At 41.5% G+C, this 23,523-nt stretch overlaps 3 protein-coding genes across 3 annotated transcripts in view; 2 read left to right on the top strand and 1 right to left on the bottom strand.

Moving 5' to 3' along the window:
- The window catches only part of rapgef3 (Rap guanine nucleotide exchange factor (GEF) 3), a 29,347-nt gene extending 28,728 nt beyond the window's left edge, over positions 1–619 (bottom strand). Inside the window, exon 1 of the mRNA XM_030423145.1 lies at positions 464–619. The gene's annotated coding sequence lies outside the window, so the exon portion shown is untranslated. The remainder of the gene's footprint in view (positions 1–463) is intronic.
- A 1,674-nt stretch (positions 620–2,293) lies between these two features.
- slc48a1a (solute carrier family 48 member 1a) lies at positions 2,294–5,904 on the top strand. Its single transcript, XM_030424328.1, has 3 exons — positions 2,294–2,785; positions 4,295–4,462; positions 4,614–5,904. The coding sequence occupies exons 1-3, from the start codon at positions 2,656–2,658 to the stop codon at positions 4,748–4,750; spliced, it is 435 nt and encodes a 144-aa protein (XP_030280188.1). The 5' UTR covers positions 2,294–2,655; the 3' UTR covers positions 4,751–5,904.
- Positions 5,905–6,100: 196 nt separating this feature from the next.
- On the top strand, positions 6,101–17,819 carry LOC115585335 (solute carrier family 26 member 9). The gene is made up of 21 exons (XM_030423641.1): positions 6,101–6,130; positions 8,627–8,753; positions 8,979–9,118; positions 9,287–9,397; positions 9,562–9,737; positions 9,815–9,979; positions 10,069–10,221; positions 10,311–10,393; positions 10,477–10,624; positions 10,702–10,815; positions 11,322–11,399; positions 11,494–11,589; positions 11,680–11,786; positions 11,880–11,949; positions 12,029–12,121; positions 12,202–12,342; positions 12,461–12,712; positions 13,601–13,655; positions 15,112–15,248; positions 17,478–17,531; positions 17,644–17,819. Exons 2-21 carry the CDS (start codon positions 8,629–8,631, stop codon positions 17,653–17,655), a joined length of 2,310 nt encoding a protein of 769 aa, XP_030279501.1. The 5' UTR covers positions 6,101–6,130; positions 8,627–8,628; the 3' UTR covers positions 17,656–17,819.
- Positions 17,820–23,523: the final 5,704 nt, after the last annotated feature.

Genomic DNA, 23,523 nt, shown 5'->3' on the forward strand with positions numbered 1-23,523 from the left:
TAAAAAGAGAAGCAGACACGAGAGAAGTCGTGAAAACAGACGGCGACAACAACTTCAAACCTTAAAAAAAACCCTCCAGTTTTGTCAGCATCGCTCTAACAAGACCACCTCATGCTGCGCAGTCACATGGCGACACTTGTGTGATTTCCATCCCAGTGAATTCAGTTACAAACACCCAGAAGCAGCGAATGACTTCAAGGGACGATTTAGAAAATGAATGACTTGTTTTGTCTTGAAATTTGAAACACTTGTGATATAAAAAAATATCTGTATATATCAAAAACTACTCATCAAATCTTGTCAGATATTATTGATAACTGGTCACACAATCTTGTCATGTCACATGTCATTTTACTTCAATTTTTCTATGTGATGAACTAAATTATAATCACTTTATAACAACATCATAAACTAAACAGTTTGTCAGTCTGTTAATTTATCCTGATAAGTGACCGTAACTTACCAACGGCTCCTGTACGACTCTCTTCAGCTTGTTGGTGTTCACACTTTTGTTGCTGTCTTCTTTCCCTTCACAGCTCCGTTCACATGTCAGAGGATGATTCCCGAGGCAGTGCAGATTATGTGAGTTGTGGGGTGTGCTGCTGGACACTGCTTCCTGTATCTATCTGATTGGTCATGAAGAGAGCGCCTCTGGGCATGGGCTAAGTACAGCACTGAGACATAACGGTGTGTGTGTGTGTGTGTGTGTGTGTGTGTGAGAGAGAGAGAGAGAGTGTGTGAGGACAGCATCAGAGTTTAAGCAGCTGCAGTGTCTTTGGTTTAGTTTGCTTTCACTTCTTTTTCTCACGTCTTTTTTTTTTGTGTGGTTTTTATTCTGCAAATTCGATGTCTGCAGAGCTGCTGACAACCACAGGAAAACCGCGGGGGCTCAGTGTCGGGGCGCAGATTTCAGTCATCTCTGCATGATGAGTATTTGCTCAAAATTATAGTCAAACTACACAAAACATCACTCAGAATAAATAATATTTTGATGATTTAATGTTTCCTGCAGAGAGAGTCACTTCCTGCCCCACGCCCAATGCTGGGTCATGATATTTCTTGTGAAAATCTTTGTGGATGCAACTTAATTTAAATATTTGGCAACTCATGCATCCTGTTTAATGCTTGTTACCTTTTGCTGTCTTTTTTTTCAGTCCATCTTGTTTGTGTTAACACATGCTTTTATTCTTTGCAGTGGTGAAAAGGACATTTGCTCAATTACTGTACTTACAATTTCGAGGTACTTCTTGCAACTTTATGCTTCCCTCCCACATTTTGGAGGCATGTGCTGTACATTTTTCCACCATACATTTATATGAAAACACAAGTTATAGTTATTTTGCAGATTGCATGCTGCTTCAAAGCATTTTAAATGTATATTACCATCAATGGGATTAAAAGAAAAGTTGAATATTGGATCTGATAATCTGATAATCAGATAAATGGATAACCCAAAGTGTACTATATATACATACTGCTTGTAAAACTATGTATTATAAACTCTTTCTGGTACTTTTGATACTAAAGAGCCTATTTATTATCATCAGGCCCATTCAACAACTTTGTTTCCTACTCTTTTACATCCTCTCTCTCATATTGTCTGTGCTTAAACAGCCCGGGCTAAGGTTTCTTAATAAAAAAAAAAGTACAAAAGCAGAAGACATAATGAATGAATGGACTAATATGCCCATTAATAAAATGTTTAAAGAGAATAAGGTTGTTGAAGGGCTGTATTTGGACCACGGGACAACCAATTCCTTTCACAGTAATCTTTTTAAATTCTAACATGATTACTTTTTGCACCCCTGTTTCTTCAGCTGACCTTGTGAACTTTTTGTATCAGGGTTGCTGTTTCTAATGATTTACTTGTAATGCATCAAACTAAATTAAAGAACAAATGCCTTTAAAATGAACCTCTTAATGACCCCTTATATAACCCAGAAAAAAAAAATGCCTAATGTACATTAAGACATCAAATTATGACATTTTGGGCATTTAAGTCTGAAGCTGCAGTTCCTCTCTGCGCCGCTGGGGGCGCTGCGTTGGCCAGTCGGGGGTTTCCTCAGTACAAAGATATTTTATGTGCACAGGATAGATGACTTTAGGACAAACCGCTGAAAATACATCCGAGAGATTCGTTATTTTTCTACACAGGAACAACAAAACATGTGTATTTATAGTTTTGTTTTCCAGTTAAAAACGTGAAAAGACTGATAAAAGTGACGACATGTTGTTGTAACGGGTATTTTCTGGCCTCGGCTGAAGACAAAGATCAGCGGTGGGAGAGTTATCACCTTCACCCACACACCATCTTTGCGGCGGACATCAGAAAAACAGTCGGTATTTTGTAGCTGCCTGTTAGCTTATCATCTTAAATCGTACCATTTTGAGTTTGTGCGTCGTTCTTGGCACCAACACCGGCTCATATTTATCTATTTCTCAGGCTAGTTTTTCCTAACAGTTCCCACAGGTCGTCCAGGCTGAAGGGGGGGGATTCATCTTGTCGTTTTCCCGACGTTAGTATCGCTGATATTAGTTACATAATGTGGCGGTAAGCTGCTGCTAGCTTAACTCCAGCCTGTTTTTACCTGTTTCCGCCGTTATCTCGTTCGTCTGTCACAAACATTTGGTCAGCAGGAGTTGTTTTTATCAGCGATGGGAAACAACAGAGTCTACATTAGCATAGGGTATGCTACCTTTGGCACCCTGGTTGGACTGTCGGCTTTCCTGGTCTGGAATATCGCATACAAACAGCCATGGACGGCGGCCATGGGAGGCCTGTCAGGTATGTCAACACACCTTTATGCTTTAACTGTCATGATAAATGTTCCTGTGATGTGTAGATTTGTCTTCCAACACGTGATTTTAGAGCATTTAATGAGGCTAATCCCTGTACGAGGCGTGAAAAGTCAATCAGCACATCATAATCATGCCATCACAAGGTGTTTGTTCCGATCCAGTTTCACTTTCGACACTGAAATCTATTCAACACTTTGTTTACTGTCAATATGTGTTTTGAATTTAGCCTCTGAAGGTCTCTAATGTAGGTCACATTGGTGCACATGACCAGATTTGAAGCTCACCCCCTTCCTCACCCTCATGTGAATGTAATGTAATGTAAAGAATTTCACTCATTTATGACATTTTATTGATTTATTTTCATACTATCTGAACTTTATACAGTTCAAGAATCAACTTGTCAGTAGTCTGTGGCTGACCATCTATCTAATAAAGACTATAGCCTGATCGATAACTGATTCCTGGAACCAATACTGATATAATTGAGTGAAAAAATCCACACACATTTTTTTGCAATGATCCCTCAGACGTGGTTATCAAACAGTTGTAACACAGATGTGTATTGGTGACAAGGTAGTTTACAGTTTGACAATAAACTTAATAAATGACATCAGTGCACAGAACAACAAACTTCAGCCAGAATCTGATTTTGATGAACTACCACAGCTTCTTATTCCACATGAATAGGTTTTCCTCTCAGTGATTGGCCAGTATTGGTGGTCAATCAATAAATTGGTCAGGCCCTAATGAAGACACTAAATAACTGCAAACTCACTCCTCCAGGTAAACCTAGTTTGTCATTTCTGTCCTGCATTGGCCGACATATTCACCAGCTCTGTAGAGCTTCAGTAATTAGTTGATTTAGTTGTAAACTTTTGAATACATTTTCAACTATATCGATAATCAATCATCACGAGGAATGGAAAATATTCTAATTCTTTGTTTTCAGCTTCTTTAAGGTGAATGTTTTATCTTTTGGGTTTTGGACAAAACATAACATTTGAGGACGTCATGTCAGGCTTTTGGATAAAAGTTATCAACATTTTATTGACATATATAATCGTTTAATCGAGAGAATGATCAACACCTAAGTTGATAATTAAACTATTCGACACTTGCAGGCCTACAGTACAGATGCATCTGTGATATGATAGTATCAGCCAATAAATGTATATCAGTGTGGCTGAATCTATTGATCTGGCTGTAACTTGTAGAGTTGAAGCTGAGATATAAAAACATCTAGTCGATTAACGCTGAAATAATCAGCAAAAGCTTTTAGAGTCGGTTCATGGTTGGAAAACATTTTGATAGCCATCTAAATACTTTGAGGTTTTGTGGAGTTGTTCATGTGAAACAAACTATTTGAAGAAATCTCCTCAGGCGTTAGGAAATTGTGCCGGGGATATGATGCTCCAGTTATTTGGATGAAGCCTCTGTGATGTTTTAAAAATACACTCGATGAATGTGTGTGTGTGTGTGTGTTTGTCTCTGACAGGAGTGTTGGCGCTCTGGGCTCTTGTCACGCACATCATGTACCTGCAGGATTACTGGCGCACCTGGCTCAAAGGCCTCAAGTTCTTCATCGCCGTCGGCGTGCTCTTCTCAGTGTTGGCCGTCGTCGCCTTCATCACCTTCCTGACTCTCGCCATCACACAGAAGCAATGTAATCCTCCCTCCATGTTCATAGCTCATTGTCAGTGTAATAGAGAATAAGACTCAAGCGTGTATTATTAAAAGCTCATATCCTTTTTTTGACTCAGATGATTGATTTCCTGCTGCATGTATTCATCACCCTGCTCTTTTCTGCCCCACAGCTCCCACTGACCCGAGGAGCCTCTACCTCTCCTGTGTGTGGAGCTTCCTGACTCTCAAATGGTCTTTTCTTCTGGCCCTGTACTCGTACAGATACCGCCAGGAGTTCGCCGACATCAGCATCCTCAGCGACTTCTAGTCAGTCTGGATTTTCATAAACTGCCGCGGACTTTTGAGGGGTTTTAGGCTGCCAGCCGGAGCTGGTCAAAGAGCATTTGTAACAAAGAGAAGGAAAAAAGCAGACATGGCGAGATTAAAAAGTCATCTGACTTTAACCACATGGAGTTGCACTTGTTGCACTTGTTTAACAAGCTCTGTATTTGTATTGTAACCTGCTCTCCTACTTTTAAACCCACACATTATACTCCTGTAAGTAGTCACAAGTCTAAACCTCTGAGGACTGGAACTGCTTCTGATTTAATTGCTCTGGGCTATTTATTAAGAGACGCGCAGGTGGTTTTTCGCACAGATTTGTATCATGGGAGTGTTAAACCTTAAAACAACTAACGAGGAAGAAGGAAAACCCCCCCGACATAACAGGCTTTTAATCCAGCGATAAGTTGTTAAAATGAAAGCGAAAATACTCCCTAAAACCTGAAGCCGCTCTGCTCATGTGAGGTCGACGGTGTTTGTCGGAGCGCTTGAATGTTTGTACCGATGAGCTTTTTTCATAGTTGCATCTCTGAACAGTTGCTTTCTTAGTGTCCACTCAGTCAAGCCCTTAGCTCCCTTCAGTGTCAGTGAATTAATTAGAGAAATATTTTTTATTATTGTTACTTTTTAAATTCACGCGCTTTACTCCTTTTTTCTTTTTCACAAGAACTGAAGAAAAGGCATTCCTGTGGATTTTGTGCTTTTCATCTTGTGTCCACCAGGGGGCGACTTGATTTTTTATTTCTTTTTCCTGTCAAGAGTCCATTTGAAAATATTCTGTCATTCCTGTTTAGTGAGAACAACGAATGGATTTAATAAATAATTGCACTTTAGTCTTTGATATTGATGCCATTGTTTTGCACACAGATCCCGATACAATGGGGGGAAAAGAAAAAATTAAGTTCTACACATTGTCATCTCTGTCTCACCCTTTTTAATGTTGAAATACACTATTTATATGTATCATTTCTTTTACAGGTAGTATGATTTGTGTAAGTCGAGTTAAACTAGGCTGTTTGCTTGTGTCTACCTTTTTATCATGAAACTTCACGTGTATTTTCTGTTGAGGAGAGAATGAATATGAGGATGCTACATGTATATAGAAACTGAACCCATTAAAGTTACATTTATTGTTAATTACGTCACGTTGTCGTCTTGCTCTGTCCTGCACAACATGTTACAATATAAGGGATTATTTCCTTCAAGGCTCCACGTTCTCAAAATCATTCAACCTTTTTTTTGATTCCAAGCTCCACCCAGGAAGTGTACGAGAGGCTTTAGCAGCATAACTTGATAAGTAATCAAACAAGTGGTCATACACACATCTGAGCCAAATGCCTGCAGACGTTGTGCTTCAACAGTAAAGGTACAGTGCTGTTTTTTTCAGACTTTTTACATTAAACCGCACAGAATGATCTTGATATGAAGGTCGGCTAATGACTTGCTGTTATGTTGATTCATTCATCAGTGACATTACTAGAGGACAAATCTGTAAGAAAGACAGTTTCAGGCATGAATCGGAGAAAGTTTGCTAAATGCACATTGTTCACAGGGAGATTGAAAATAATTCTCCTTACATTGAACCTTTGTTAAATGGTGCTGAATCTCTTTGCACCTCCATCTTTATATTGAGTAATTCTTGATCTTTTACCCTCCTGATTAAACTCTCTAACATGTTATCTTTCACAACTTATACTTCAAAGCTCGTCCTTTCCAGACATTTCATTTAAACACTAGTTTGACCATTTTTTGCCCTTGATAGTAAAATGTCCTCGCTGCAAATATTGCATCTGTAACACATTGATTTCCTTATAAAAGATGGACTTGAGAAGTCTGGTCTCCAGCGGGCAGACTGTACGATACACACAGTGAACTTGAGCGTGTGCTCATATTTACCTGGTGTTGAACAAATACTTCAGCAGTCCAGCAACCTGTTGGCTGATCCTTCACCCTTCAAGGTCAGATTAGGACCCTGCACTCGAAATGGGTCACGTAAATGTAAGACGACAGCAGCGTGATCCCGAAGATGAACTGAACCATGTGTGTTACATAAAGCTCAAACCTGTCGGACCAGGTTTTAACTCTCAAATCTGTCTGATGTCGAATACGTGCAAACAAAGTCAGTGGTGATGTTGTTACATTACATTTACTCAGATACTTGAGTATATATTGTACAATTAGCTGAGAGTTCTAAATCATTTATTTTGGAATGCAAAACGTATGAAAAGGTTATAAAATACACTGTTTTGTCAAATACTAAATAATACAGCTGGAGGAACTGATCAATTAGTCGACTCAGGAAATGGATGGTTCCAACTTCACAGCCGTGAGGATTTGCTGTGTTTCATTTGAATAATTTTATAACAATAATAACTGAATGATTGCAATTTATTTTTCACAATTTGTAAGGTTCGGACTGTTGATTGCCCCTCAAAACCACGACCTTTTAGAATTATTACAAGAAAAAGAACCAACTGATTAATTGAGGAAAGAAATCAGCACATTAATCCATAATAATATTAATAATCATGGTTACAGTCCTGTACAAAATAATTTAAAATAATCTCCATCGGTTGAATTGTGCATTTACATCAACGTGTTAGTGACAATATTCTAAATATATGTTATTATATGATTAATAGTTACATTTACATTTCAGAGATGTTTTTCTGCTAGAGCTGCACTGAAACCTGATGTTTTGGGTTAAAGTCGACATATATTGGCTGATATAAACATTAATTTGCAATGATCCCTAAATGTCATTATCAAACACTTGTCACAGACGTTTGTTTTACAGGCAGAAGATTTTACAGGAATACAAAACATTTTATTGCCTAAAGTGGCCTCAGTGCACTGAAACTGTAAACTTCACCGTGAATTCAATCATTATTATTTAATCCAATAATCATTTTCTGCATCATATAATGGGAAAACATATATGATGATACCAATGTACCTGTGAGAGTCCAGTATCGGTGGATAATAGCATTCAACTCATGTATTTGTTCACCTTTAAGCAGTTCAGTTTTTGTGATGTGACTTACAAAAGTTAATTAACATTTTAAATGCAGAACCTTTACTTGTAATAGAGTATTATTACAGTGTGGTATTAGTACTTTTACTTGAATAAAGGATCTGAACACGTCTCCATCCACTCCTTTCACATTTGTATTCTGATTAAATAAAGTGATATTGGTGCTATCTTGTCTTGATTAGTGACTACGTTTGGAAAAGTTTTTTTTTTTACTTGAACTGCTTAGATGTTAGGGCTGGGTATCACCAGGTACCTCGCGATACGATACTATCACGATATTTTGCCCGCGATAACGATAATATCACGATACAGCGATTCGGCGATAATCGATATATTGCAAGAAATTTCATCCTCGATACATCACGATATCTGTGTCACTGAAGAAATTCAGAATTTATTGACTGCACTGAATCCATTTCACAGGAATTACAAAACATCGTCAATAAGTTTCACATGAATGACAGCCAAGTAAACAAAGAGTATATTGCACAGTGACTCTTCTTATAACACACACTGACTACAACTATCATGAAATATCGATATGTGAGGGTTTCTGAGCTGTTTAAACCATTTTTTACATTTTATTTGGTTGTATACCTATGTTTGAATAAAGATAAAGTTGTCCTCCAAAGAGGGGTGGTGATGGTGGGCGTTTTTAAATATCGATATTTGGCGCTAGTGTATCGACAACATACCTCAAGACGAAATATTGCGATATATCGTGGTACCGATATTTTGGCACACCCCTATTAGATATGTTGTTCATGTCCATTAAAAGCACCTTGAGGTCACAGCATTAAAAATGTATTATGTGTCAATATTCTCTAGCCATGCAACCAGACCGCCCGCGTTATGTGATTGACAGGCCGGCATACAACCTCCCAGACTTCGACAAAGAGTTTGACAAGAAGAGTCGACAATTCCCCGTTGGAGAGAAGGTGAAGAAACTCCTCAGGTACCGAACTGCAATCTCTTCCACTCAGTCAACATTGAACCCGCGTGTCTTCCCATCACACACACTCTCCGCCTCTGACAAGCTTTTGTGCTGCGATCAAATAGGCGGAGAGCCCTGTAGCTATGACTTCATGAGGTTTCGGAATATGTATTGTGGACTTTTTCAGAGTAACAACCAGAAAAACCTGAGCGCTTCAAAGGAGTTTCTCTTGTTTGTTTCCGTCAGATGCTCCGCGACGAGACTGAGGGGCTTGTTATTCAGACATCTGCCTGCACTCAGCTGGCTCCCCAAGTACAAAGTGAAAGAAAACCTGCTGTGTGATGTCATCAGCGGGGTCAGCGCCGGTACCATCCAGGTCCCTCAGGGTCGGTCATCGCTTCTCCTCTCTCTGCTCTGATGCCTCTTTATAACACACTCTGACTCCTGCTGGTTACTGCAGCGTTGGCTCCAGTGGACAACACAGTTTTTCTATATGTTAAATGATTTATGTGACAGGTAAAACAAAAAAAAAGAAGGTGTCTGTTCTTTTCCAGGCATGGCGTTTGCCCTCCTGGCGAGCCTCCCTCCTGTCAACGGTCTCTATTCCTCATTCTTCCCCCTCATCCCGTATTTCTTCATGGGCACTGCTCACCAGATGGTCCCGGGTAAATCAGAGTGATTTATCTGCAGCGATTTCATATGACGACAGTGATAAGTTGCCAGAGCTGCACGGTGCGGATCAGCTGCGCTCAGCCCCGACTCTGCCCTGTTTGCAGAACTGCATTGAAAATAGATGTTTTTTTTCTTTCTTTTTTTTTTAAATGTCCAGGTACGTTTGCTGTCCTCAGCATCATGGTGGGAATCGTGTGTCTGCGGCTGGCCCCAGAGTCGGACTTCAGTCACTTCAATCAGACTCTGAATGCTACAGTCGTGGACACGGACCAGATGAATAACGTCCGCCTGGGAATATCTGGAACCCTGGCCTGTCTCACCGCCATCATACAGGTACTACTACAAGGATCAGTCTCTTTGAAAGAAAAGTGAGCTACAGTTTCATCTAAATGTGACATACTCGTGTGTAGATCGGCCTCGGCTTCATGCAGTTCGGGTTCGTTGCCATCTATCTGTCCGAATCCTTCGTCAGAGGCTTCATGACGGCTGCAGGCCTGCAGATCCTCATCTCGGTGCTCAAGTACATCTTCGGCATCAGCGTGCCGCCTTACAGCGGTCCGCTGGCTGTTATATACGTGAGTCACTCTTTCATATTGAAATTGAAGAACATCAAAACACTTCGATGGTTTGATCTGCCAATAACATCGTATTGTTTTTGTCACAGACTCTGGTAGATATCATACGCGGCCTCCCCGACACCAACATAGCGTCGTTAGTATTCGCTCTAGTCAGCAGTTTGGTCCTGATCGTGGTGAAGGAGCTGAGTGCACGCTACCGCCACAAGCTGCCCTTCCCTGTTCCAATGGAGATCATCATTGTAAGAAGTTTGATACAAAGTCCACTCGTTGCTTGGAGTTTTATACAAGGTTGAAAGTGATGATCGGTGCCTGTTGCTGTCCTCTGCAGGTGGTGGTGGCCACGGCCATCTCGGGCCCTCTGCACCTTCCTGAGATCTATCACATGGACATAGTGGGAGAAATTCCTTTGGGGTAAAAGAAAAGCGTTAAAACTACTCGTGCATCTTATTCTTTTGCTCTTCAATTTAGTTTTATTTCTCGGCTCTGTCGTCCAGATTCCCCACACCGATCCTGCCCACAGTGAGTCAGTGGGAGGACATGCTGAGCACCGCTTTCTCGCTGGCGATCGTTGGGTACGTCATCAACCTGGCTATGGGCAGGACACTGGCCGCCAAGCACGGCTACGACGTGGATCCAAACCAGGTAGAAGAACTGCATGTCCTCTGTTACTTTTGTATTTTATTCGGCTGTATTAAAACCAAACGCACGCTCTCGTTCAGGAAATGTTGGCTCTCGGCTGCAGCAACTTCCTCGGCTCCTTCTTTAAGATCCACGTGATCTGCTGCGCCCTGTCCGTGACGCTGGCTGTCGACAGCGCCGGTGGAACTTCACAGGTGGGGAGAGAACTGTAATCAAGTATTTCCTGAAAGGTTGCATGGAATACAAGGAAAACAGCTGCTGTGTCTCAAATCTGGGTCTGCATCCGGAGGCCGCATTTGAAGGCCAATTATGTCAAAACACCGCGCGAAGGCTGCCCCAATCCAAAGGCTCCCTCCAAATGTGGCCTTCTATTCCCTCTTTTGGATGCACGGCTGCTATCCTTAGTGGCCTAACATATCCCAAGATTCTTTGTGCGACATCACGTGGCGTAGATGGTCACTTTCGCGGGCCTGGGTGGCAGAAATCGTGACGTAAGGGTAAAACATCTGGTGACGCAACCAGGAAATGCTCTAAAGGCTAGACCGTCCCATTTAACAATGGCTGACGTAGTTAACAAGGTCACTCTGAAGGACTCGCCTTCAAAGACCGCAAAGACCGGGTCCTTCGAAGGATGCAGACCCTGAATTGAGACACAGCAAATATCCCAAACTTGTTAACTTCTGTCGCTGCCTTCTCGCAGTTCGCCAGTTTGTGTGTGATGCTGGTGGTGATGGTCACCATGCTCGCCCTTGGAGCCTACCTGAAGCCACTTCCAAAAGTAGGCGAACATAAGAGTGTGATACTTAAAAAAATGAGACAAAACATTTATACAGAGGTGAGAAATGCATTATCTAATCTTGGTTTCTCCCCAGTCGGTGCTCGGAGCCTTGATCGCGGTGAACCTGAAGAACACGCTCCTGCAGCTCTCCGACCCTTATTACTTGTGGAAAAAGAGCAAATTGGACTGCGTGAGTTGAAAGCCTGGTGAGCAATATTGCGCTGTCTTTTTTTTTTCCCTTCCATATTTTTATCTCATTCCGTCGTTCTCTCTCCTCCAGTGTGTGTGGGTTGTGTCGTTCTTGGCCACGTTCTTTCTCAGCTTGCCTTATGGAGTTGCTATTGGAGTGGGCTCGTCCATCCTGGTGGTGATATTCAAGACGCAGTTGTGAGCACAGCCCGCTCTGCAATACGCTCTATTTTTTTTTTTTTTGCCATTAGACGACGCACCAGAGTGTTAACTGTGTGTTTTTTTTTGCAGTCGTAATGGTTCGTCGGTGGTTCAGATTATGGATACAGATATCTACAAGAACCCGAAGGTGTACAGTAAGGTATGAAAAGCACATTTGTTTGTGTATCTTTGTCGACACACATCATATAAGTGGGTTTCTTTTTCTAATAACTCCACAGGTCAAGTCAATAACAGGTGTGAAAATAGTCAACTACTGCTCGCCGCTCTATTTTGCAAATGCGGAAATCTTTCGGCAGAGGGTCATCAGAAAGGTACAGTGAACAGAATGACCTCTCGGCGTGTGTGTTCGTGTGACGTATGGGTGTTTACATAGTTGCGTGTTCGTGTCTAGACCGGCCTGGACCCGGGCAAGCTTATCCTGGCCAGGCGGAAGTTCTTAGAGAAGGAACAGAAGGAAAAGGAGAAAGAGGAGAGGAAGGACAAGGAGACGAGAAGGAGGAAACCAAGCTCTCTGGTTACAATGAAGTCTCAGGTGGGATCCATAAACAAAAACTTTCCGTGGGTCATGAACATTTCCCGCTCACTTATCTGAAAATAAAACCCGTGACCTTTCCTCTACACCTTTCTCTACGTATTCCCTCTAAATCTAGACCATATCTCAGCTTGAGCTGCAAAATGACTTTGACATGAACGACGGCAGCGCCAGCAAACCCGAGCCTCCCACCAGCTATGTCAACTTCCACTGTGGTGACATTGAGCTGGGCGAGCGGGCGCCTGACCGAGAGCCACCCAGTCCCACCGCCGTCACGCTGCAGTCCCAGCCCGTGCCCTTCCACACCCTCATCCTCGACCTGGCAGGCGTCTGCTTCGTAGACCTGATGGGCATCAAAGTGCTGACAAAGGTGAAAAGCTTGTTCACAGAACCACAGAAAAAGTTTCTTTTTTTTGTGCATGTGCAATAACCGTTTTACATAAACATTAAAAAGTTCTTTTAGATCACAGAAGGTGAACTAAATGAATTAAAAACCACCACTTACAATAACAACAATAAAGATGATGATGATACACAACATTTGTAGGCTATAATAACTTGTTTATTTGAGTATTAGGGGAATCATGTAATAACTTTAAAGGATAAGTTCACCCAAAAATTAGTATTCAGTCACTTGCCCCTTGTTCGGGTGCACAAGCTCGACCTTAATAAATAACGTCTTTTCAAATCAATTTGGGATCTCATGGACTACAAAACCTTCCATCAGACTGAATTTTCAATTTTGGGTGAACTTATCTAATGATACACATTTGATGTTGTAATGCAGCATCACAGGCATTATACTAGCCCGGCTATACTTTCCTAAATCAAACATCTCTAATAAAAACTCATGTGGAGCTGCTATACATAACTATACTTGCTTTAAGATTACATGAAACTTTTATATTTCAGACGACAGTTAACGTTAGCTAGAATCGACAAGCTAACAGTTAGCCGTAACTGATGTCTAAGTTTACTAACACAAGCGTAAACAGTACATAATTCAACTTTTCAATTTGTGTGATATTACAATGTCCAAAGAAACAGACGGTTTAAGTGCAGGAGAAACGTCTTAAGTTAATGACCTACGTAGAAACGACACAGCAGCTACCACAGAAAGCCTGATGTATTCTACGCAGATGTTACATTGAGCCTTTACATGAGAGAAAATGTAATATTGTGGGTGTGTTGGTGTACACACTCCTGGTCATTCCTACATGTCTGTCAACAGTCGTCTTCTCTTTATCTCCACACACAGATGAACTCGAGCTACGCGACGCTGGGCATCAAACTCTATCTGGCTAACGTTCAAGGTAACGTCCTAAATGACTTAAGTGCATTTCACACTCGTTGGCTAGACTGAACAGTTGGCATGGCAACAGGAGCCTGGTCATCCACTCAACGTTACGTCCGTAAATGTCTGTGAAGGACACCTGTGAGAGACGAGAGTACAACTGCAAGCCAAAGATTAGCCGTCTAAACACCTGAGAGTGAAGAAGTGAAGCAGTGAGATAAAGAGGTGATCCGCAGGGATCATTAATGACCAGACGCTACAGGAAAGAAGGAATCATTTTTAATGCGGTGGCCTGTTTTGCTTCCATAAAAGTGTCTTTCAGAATTCAGTGGAAGTTTTGTTGCAAATATTTAATTAGATGATGCATGATTAGCATTTTTGTGAAAGCTTTTAAATATCAAAAAATAGTTGTCTTAGCCTGATATAGATGACATTTAATTCCTGAAAACATGATAGTGAATGTTTTTAATGGCTTTCTTTTTCTAGTATTTTCTGATTTACCGAGGGTTAAAAAAAGCTTTTCAAAATTCACTCCATAAAGACTTTGAAAAAATGTATATTCGTTGTTTCTGTTCTGGAAATGTATGCATATTGCCACATATTTAGAAATAATGTTGCCTATTATTTGTAGAGTTTCAAGAACATACAAAACAATCTTACAAAAACAAACACTAGGAATGGGAACATTGGCTTACTTCAGGCACACTTGCACAGACTCAACAATGTTGTTAAAAAGCCTTTTTTTTAAAGGGCGTATCAGGGTAAAAAATCCCAAAGGAGGAAACAGCTCACCGGTTTCTAACCACACCGGGTCTTCCCCAGGGCGTGACTGGAAAAAAATAGTCGTCTCAATGTAATTAATCAACCAGGACAGTTTCACCTGGGGTGTCTCGACTGGTTGTAAAGTGTTCTCCTCTCAGCAAATAGTAAAACAGTTTTATTTCTCTTTGAATGGTTGAATGGTTTCGGGCCAAAATACATTTCTGATCTGCTGCCGCGTTATGAACCATCCAGACCTCTGAGATCGTCAGGTACCGGTCTGCTTTCGGTCCCCAGAGTCAGAAGTAAACACGGAGAAGCAGCTTTCAGTTACTAAGCGCAAACAAACTCCCTGAAAATTGCAGGTCTGCTCCAACACTCACCTCTTTTAAATCAAGACTTAAAACATTTCTTTTTGCCACTGCTTTTAACTGAAGCAATTCAAGTTCTTTTAAAGCTTTTCTATTAGCCTACTTGTTTTGATGTTTGTTTCTTAATGTTTTTATTGGTTTTAAAATGCTATTTTTAATGTTTTTTAATGCAATTTTTAATGTCTTTTAAATGAAATTTGTATGTCTTGCCTGTAAAGCACTTTGAGTTGCCTTGTGTCTGAACTGTGCGATACAAATAAACTTGCCTTGCCTTGAATACCACATGAACATGAACCCCTTGCGTCACAGCGTTCAGGTCCTCGTGTGATGTTTGTCTTCCTGCAGCTCAGGTGTACGAGGAGCTGGAGGCCGGAGGAGCGTTTGATGAAGGGAATATTGGCCGCGGTAATCTCTTCCTTTCTGTCCACGATGCCATTCTGTTTGCTCAGCAGACCACCGCAGAGAGGCGAGTCTCTCTAAAGGTAGGCCCCCCCCCGTCCCCGGGGTATAAAATAACCTTATCATACAAATCCATCTCATAACATCACATACAAACTCCTGCTGTTCAAAGGTTCTCAGGTCAGGGACACAGGGAGGGATTAAGAGGAGAAGAAAAGTGAGATTTATGCTCCCGGTAACAAATTCCTCTTTGAGCGCAGCCTTTGTCACCTTATCTGGTTCAACAAGGGCAAACAGAAATATCACAAAGGTTTGTGTGACACATTAAACGGCACAACAAACACAGTTGTGAGTTACACCAAGGTCACGCTGGGTATTCTTACCGTGTGCCTGATTTTGTCTTCTCTGAAAAAGCATAAGCAACTTTTTAAGCACCTGACAGGACAGATATCATCTTCTACAGGTTTAATGTGGATAATAATAATAATGTGTGGACCATCTTTGATTAAAGATGTTATGTGTGTGTCAGTCTCAACGCGCAGCACCGAGGTACTGACCTGTAGCTTCCCTCTCCAGCTGCTGCAAGTCAGAAACACAACCCATTTGCCATCTTGCCAAATTTTTTATATTTTGGCTACAGTTAGGAAAAGATCCTATTTTGGCCTAAATTACCTGTTTCAGTCGCCACAGATGCAACTGGAGATGTCCTGGTTTGTCAAAAAATCCATGATTGGAAAATGTCCGGATGCTTCTTTCAAATTATCCACTCGTGTCTTACAAAGTTGAAACGCAGTCTTGAACTGTGGTGACTGGCTTGGCAACCTTCATCCTGCAAATAAAACCAAAATAACGCTGCTGTTTTTAAACTGGTGGATGCTCAGAATGTGGATTTGAAGAACTCAGTTGTAAATAATAACGCAGCAGTCCCATTGTGTGGTATTTGCTATCTTTTTTTAAATTCTGGCTTGATATTCAAATCCCTCTGGTTCTGATTGCAGTGGATTCAGATCACCTGTGTTGAGGTGTGTGGAGACTGACTCCTAATTAATGTGTGAGAGCATCTTGAGTCATTCCCCCTAGTGTTGTTTTTGGCAGCGTTTTGAATTTAATCTTAGTCCTTTAGACTAAAATGCTTTTTAGTTTTAGTCAAATTTTAGTAATTTCTATATGTGATAGTTTTAGCCTAGTATAGTCTTTTAACAAATTAATTTAGGTCAATAAGTACATAAGATCTACAAGCTCACAATGTGTTGCAATGTGTTGACCTTGTAGATGCTATTTTCACAAAGTAGGGCATCAATTCATGAAAAAAACAGTTGAAATATGTTGGAAAAAAAAGTTGAAAAATTGAAATATGGAGATAAAAGGTTTCTGTCCAACAGCACTCTCCAATACTTATGGATTATATTTAAAATACGTCCATTTATCTGGGGGTAGGCGTAAACATGTGACGTGACGAAGCTCGAAGTTGGGCTGTGAACGGTGACAACGAATTTGTCTTCAAAATAAAAGCTTTACATTGCACCCCATTGGAGTTCAGAACTGGGTTCTTAGCGGGGGGCTTTTAATTTGAAAGTAGCGACCGTTCCTAGCTTGCCGCTACAACAACAAGCGGACAACGAAGACAGCAGAAATGTCACGCATTTCTAACGTCTGACAGACCACCCACTAACATTTACATCCATTCTCGTCTCGTCAACGAAAACTCACATCTCGTCATGTTTTAGTCATCGAAGAGCCATGTTTATCTCGTCACCGTCTCGTTATCGTCATGAAAAAAAGGGGCGTCAATGAAATAAATTCATCATCGTCATCGTTGATGAAAACAACACTGATTCCCCCTCTTAGCCAATCAGGGTGACAACACCCTTTTGTGAAGTCCTTCACACAAACCTCGGCTCTGTTCAGGCCCTGTTGAGAGATTTCTTTGCTGCCCTTGTTCTGGATATTGTGTGCATTATGCAGCCCAGTTCAGTCACCATCAAAAGTCAGCCTTCAGCCATCCTACCTGCATCAGGGCCGATGCTTTTGTGTGAGGAGTTTTGAGTGTTCCAGCAGCCCGGCGCCTGGTTTTCTTTTGTTGGTAGTCTTAACTGAACACTGTGACATCCAGCCCGCTCTGTTAATATATATATATATATTTGTTTATATTTGCTTCTCTTCTCTCTCCGACGTGATATCTTACTTCAGCTGAAGCTTGCCTCTATCATCCACATTTCTTTATTCTGCTACCGCCGTCTTTATTGCACAGGGAGAGAAGTCCTGTTAGCGTTTGCCTGTTTAAATATGTGCATTCACTTTGTTGGCTGCAGGCGGAGAAAGCAAGACAGGAGCTCGCCTTTAACATTAATGAGGATCTGGAGCAGGTATGCACCGGTTCGCCAATACAGACTGAGACAGAATGACAATTACTCCTTACTTCTTTTTGTAACATTTTAACACATTATTCCGTATCTAAGAGCAGTTTTGCTTTCACAGGAGATGTTCTGAGCTGCAGTGAAGATGAGCCGAAGGAAGCAAATCGGAGATGCTGACAACACTCTTCAAAGTGGCTGTAATTTATGGAAATGTGTTGCTGCCAAATTATATCACATACTTGATCTTGTGTCTTTTTCCCCGACTGTCAATTATCTAAATAAAAATGTTTTACTTGGCGACTTGGCATCGTAATCAGTACTCGACTCCGCTGGCAGAAGGGTGGTACATACCAGCACAGAGAGAGACGCCCAATAACAAGTGAGCAGATAATGAGGAGGAAGTCTGAGGCTCAGTTTTTTCGCCCCGGCAACCCCTCGGCAACCGTGGAGTGAACCTGCTGACGGCGCAGTCGTACAGAAGTGGTCTTGTAATTAACTGCGAGCAGTGCACGGGCCACAGCTGTGAGGTACAGCCAGCTGAGCCCCAGTGGAGGCAAGACGCTGAGAGGGGCTCGACCTAAAACGAAAGGAGATCCACGGCATCAGCAGTTTCGTGATGTCGAAACTGGTATCACAAACATTTTTGAAGATTCGACAACCAGAGTAACACTTTTAATTGTGGCGGCTTGCACCAGCAGAGTGGCTGTAACAAAGACAAATATGTGGGCCAACTAACTTGTGTTTGGGTAGCAGGTGCTCGCTGTGCCTGCGGTGTCTCGCCTAGCAGCAGGCTGACAGTGGTGTTGGTATGCGTGCGATGCATGAATGGATTTATGAAGCTATTAAGAAATCATCCTAAGGTATTCTGGCACACATCTGCTCCTCTGCTCTCCTTCATCTCTGCAGCAAATTGGCACCACAAGTGATTACAAGGTTTCTATGGCCATCAGCTTTAATTTGGAGCTCTGGGAAAGTCTCTCATCACTTAATGGTGTGTGTGTGTGTGTGTGTGTTCAATTTCATCACCTGCAGCTCATCCCCCCTCTTTTCTTCTCTCCCTCCATTGTTTGCAGACCATCTGCAGAAGCCCTGTGTTTGGGCCTGATTTAATTAATTTGAATTAGGAAAATATTCAGATCAGAAAGAATGAGTTTGACCATCGTCCGTCACATGGTTTACGAGCCGTCGTGCCCCTCTGTCCCGCCTTCCTCATTGACCGCCTTTGCACATATTGCGTCCTAATTATAAACATAAGCCATGTCCCATATGCAGACTACACACTAATTCTGAGCAGGTGGTGAGTATGTTATGTGTTTTAGTGTTTATACTGAGCGTTCCTTCGTCTTCACCACACGTTAACTAAACCAACAACTGACAACTTGTGTTAGCAACATGGCCACCACCGCTAAAAGCCTGGTTACTGTCCAAAGCAACGAACGATCTTAAGAATCCCAATTAGACCTTGAAAACCCGATCTTAAGTGCTATGAAAATGCAGATTAAAAGACTCAAATGTTATCTACTGATCTAGTGGAAACAATGTTGGTTTGGGCTGCCTGGTAAAGGTAAATGAACAAATACCAGCACTCTCCATCGAGTGAACGCCCCTTTGTTCACTTTTGTTTTATCTCCCTCTTCGCCTTCTTTCCCTCCTCCATCAGCGGGTTTCCAGTTATTCAATTTATTCCTCTTCCTGGTTGGTTGCGCAATGGCAGACGGGCTTCCCTTTTGCCGTAAGATGTCCTTTTTTTGGGGGAAAAAATAGAGCTTGTGGCAGACCGACCAGTTTGGTGAAAGCGAGTGCAATCAGTATTTACTTCAGAATGATAAGTTAAGGAGGTCATATTATGCGTTTGGGGTTTTTGTCTTTCTTTTATTGTGTTATTTAGCATTTGTGTGCATGTAAAATTGAAAGTTGCTTATATTGAAAATGTACATTATAAAAATATATATATTTTTATACATTTATTCTAATATATATTCACTCCTGTCAGTCAGCAGACATACAGTTGTTACTGATGTATTGGTGTTATTTTAGATCACACTACCTTGCTCAGCATGACCCGCCCTACTCTGCCTCTGATTGGCTACATCCTGCCTGTTAAGTAATGCATCCGTGCAACTTTCACCAAAGATTGAACAGAGGTGAGATGTCGCACTCCGTAGCTAAAACAGAGCTTCCAAGACACAGTGTGGAGAGGGATGCTGCAGCGATGCACCGTATGAGAAAAATAATGTGTTTTTTGAAAATTAAAGTATGTGAACTTATTCTACCAGGACCCCCAAGTAAGAGTATGAACCTGAACATTTGCATAATATGACCTCTTTAAAGCAAAAGTTGGGTATTGCCAGTTCACCTCCTCATTCCTTTTGATAACTGAGTCATGAAGGAGTTAATCTGCTGAGCACAATTTACAGGGGAGTCTATTTAGAGCACCAGCATGTTTAAATAAAAACATCTATCTGGCACCAGTGTATTGATAATGATCACAAGAGGAAGTAATGCAATATGTCGCTGAATCAATATGTTGTCCCACCGCGAGTATGTCGTATACAAAAGGGACACACGTTACTGTCCATGTCCCTTCTTTCAGGGATTACAGTGCAGGATAAATTAGGATAAATCCCCTTTGCAGTTAAAGGCTTGCAGTGCCTTGCTCAGTGACACTTTTCAGAGATTGATTTATCTCCAGTAAAGCCTTTAATTGCCAGCTCACGTCTGAACCCACCAACGAGTGCCAGGCAACCCTTTGTTATTGCTCAGTCTCTCTGCCCTCATTACATTTAAAGTTACGTCGCACTTTTCATACTTTTTTTTCTCTTTTATCTAAATGAACTATAGGCTTTAGCCTATTTTGCTATTCAATTTGACCTTTTTGTTATTGTTCCTTATAATTACCTCTTATCTGTAAAGCTATAGGTAGAAAAAAAAACCCCGATCCCTTCTGGAGGTCAAATGATGATTACATTTCATTATGAAATGCTTCTAGCTAAATCCTTTTTCAAATGAGATACTGTTATAATGGACTGGCTTCTCAATCCCTGTAATTGCAAGTTCACATAAAAATTAATTTTACACCCCGTGCACATTCATTGACCATGATGGTTTAATTAACAAGGTCCCTTTTTAGAAATTTGAGACGAAGAGATTTATGTATTAAATTTGTTTACACGCCCAGTGGTTTCATACTATTGAGACTAATTGCACGGTGTCAGAGGGTATCTCCTCGCTGAGTCATGGGACTCTGTCATTTAGCACTGCGCCTGCCTTTATGAAGAGCTGCCGTCCCTTGGAGAATATTCAGCTCTGACCTTTCAGAATCAATATTCAAATTGGGAGCGCTTTAATAAAGAGTCAAGAAGCAAAATTGTTTGAGAAGAACATTGCTCAAATGCGCTGTGGGCTTTTGAAGAGCCATCTGATGGAATGAGGGTGACGGGGCAGCCAGAACCACCTCTGGAAATTTAAATAATGCCTGTTTGACATTGATGAAGTGACGGCAGTTGGTGCTTTGCATATGCATTTCGTGGAGAGCTACGTTTGGGGGATCTGTTCTGCTTCATTAGCAACCCGGTTTGCAGCCAGGGAATCATAAATCTTGATTGTGAAATGTCAGCAAATTGTCTTTGGACCGGGTTTGTTTACAAAGTTTCTGACGGCGAATCTGACCACTGATAGGTGGCATTAATTAACGTTGCTTATTGTCTCATTCCAGCGGTTTCGCCAGCAATCAAACGCACCCAAAAATTGAACATCGTCTGGTTATTTAATTAACGCGTGAAATTATTGAGTCTGCGTCTTCTAACTGGATGATTAATTATTTATTGTTAAATTAAGCCACACTGCTCAACCTGCGCGCCATTTTTTTTATTTTTTTGGGGGGTTTTTCACTTTTAGCAACTTGTGGATGTAATGAGTTCTTTCATTTCACGGTGCCATTATTGCATTAAAAGCAATCACTGTGGTAATTATTCCAAAAGCCGCTGACCTTTATGAAATGATTAAAAACAACGAGCCGACTTTGAAAAAGACGCTGCAAAAAAAAAAACACTCGTGTCTGCATCTTTTTTTCGTTTTTTTTGTTTTCTTGCGGGGACGGACGGAAGGAATTTATTTAGATTTCATAAACAGTATCGTAAAGGAAAGCTCGGAACGGGAAGATAAACGAATTTGACCTTCCGTCTGAGAGCGCCATCGAGACAAAGATTGATTTGCAGCTATCGTGTTGGACAGATATGCAAATGTGTGTCATCAGCGAGGTGTTTTATCATCCCATCAGCTCATTAAACAGAGCGGCAGGTACTGTTTGCTCTCCTGTCTTCTTATTAGATAAAAACCGCAGCGTGATGACTGCAGATACCAGCTCCTCACTGAGCCGTTCAGTATCAGCGGGGAAATTAGACAAGACAATGCAAAACAACGCAGTGTGGTGCAACGCTAAGGGAACTCATTAGAACACTACAGCATGGGAGGAAGCCGCATGATGCTTTGCAACATGTCATCAGGGGTGTTGTGAGTGTTATTACACAATCATAATTTGATAGCTTGTGCACAATTACTTCATTAATTTTGACGATGTTGCGTGATAAACTCGCAGGCTGGGAAAAAAAAGGACGAATGAGGGAAAGCTTTGGTGTGATCTGCTGAAGCTTTAAGGGCCAGTGTGCGTGATTAAGGGAGGATTTGGGGGCAGTTATGGAAAATATCACCGGCAGAACAAGAGTATGATATTCAAACTTATGTTTTCAATAGTGTATAATTACCTGGAAATGAGAATCCTTTTGGTTACCTTAAGATGAGCTTTTTATATCTACAGAGATAGCGGGTCTTCTTTCGAGGATCCCACCGCGTCGCAACATTTTTAACAGCCACCATAAGAAGAAGACGTGCCAGATGGTTTGTTTCACAAAATGGTTGGCTTCGGAGAACCATCTGGAACTGTTCAAAACTTGGTAGGCACTTTCAAATACACGTTCTCACTCCCAGCTCGCCAAATTAGGCACCTAAATGTGGCCGACCTTTCCCCTCTACTGTCAGGTTTGGACACTAAGGGCTCCGTGATCAAATTAGCAATAATACTGTAGATGCTTCAAAATAAAGCTAGCTGGAAAACAGCTAACATATCATTACTTTTGTACTGTTATGTAAGTTGTCAAACAGTTTTAGGGTTTAGGCACCAAAACTAGTTGGTCGGGTTTACAAAAACGTCCGACTTCTTGGCCACAAATGGGACGCAAATCCTGACCCATCCAACCAACCCGGCGGCACGCCAACTCAGACTCTTCTCGCTCTTTCTACCACGACACTAGAGGGTGCTTCAAGAAGTGATGACGAAGGATAACTACACCGTCAGAGTTAAGGCCACTGACATGTCGGGAGTAAGAACGGGCTGTTTCTAAAAAACACTAACTTCAAATAATCCGATCAACGGTAGGAGAGAAGTTTGTAAATCAAACTGTCTCCCATCAGTCGGGAGGTGAGCGAAAACACCTTCCTTCAATGAGCTAACTGATGCTATGAAAGCATCTTTGCTAACCTGTTGAGGAGCTTCCATTGTTGTTTTCAAATAACAGTTGCTTCTGTTGACCGTCATCACGCTGAAATCACACTCGCAGCTGCCAGTAGTTCCTCTACTAGGAGGCTGATTGGTTAAACGCTGGTGTGTTCAAGATTGACCGGCGAGATGATCAGACACAAGGTGAGGGGAGGCACGAGAGGTTTACAGCTGGTTGCAAGGTGCAACTTCACCACTAGATGCACCTAAATCCTGCACAGTGGACCTTTAAAGCGACCTCAGCTGTGTGTTGAATCATCCTTCCACGGTGGATTGCCATGTCATGTTGCGTTGACTCACGAGCCTTTAATCCATTTGTCAAGGGTCAGAGTTACATAACCGCTGACAGGATGTCGATATACAGTAGGTGTGAAACGTGGTTATAGCCGCTACAGCAATCCTGCACATAAACATGTTTTTGTTGGATCCACAGTGCATCAGTCTCAC

This window comes from Sparus aurata, chromosome 7 (assembly GCF_900880675.1).
Source record: "Sparus aurata chromosome 7, fSpaAur1.1, whole genome shotgun sequence".
Classification (NCBI taxonomy): domain Eukaryota; kingdom Metazoa; phylum Chordata; class Actinopteri; order Spariformes; family Sparidae; genus Sparus; species Sparus aurata.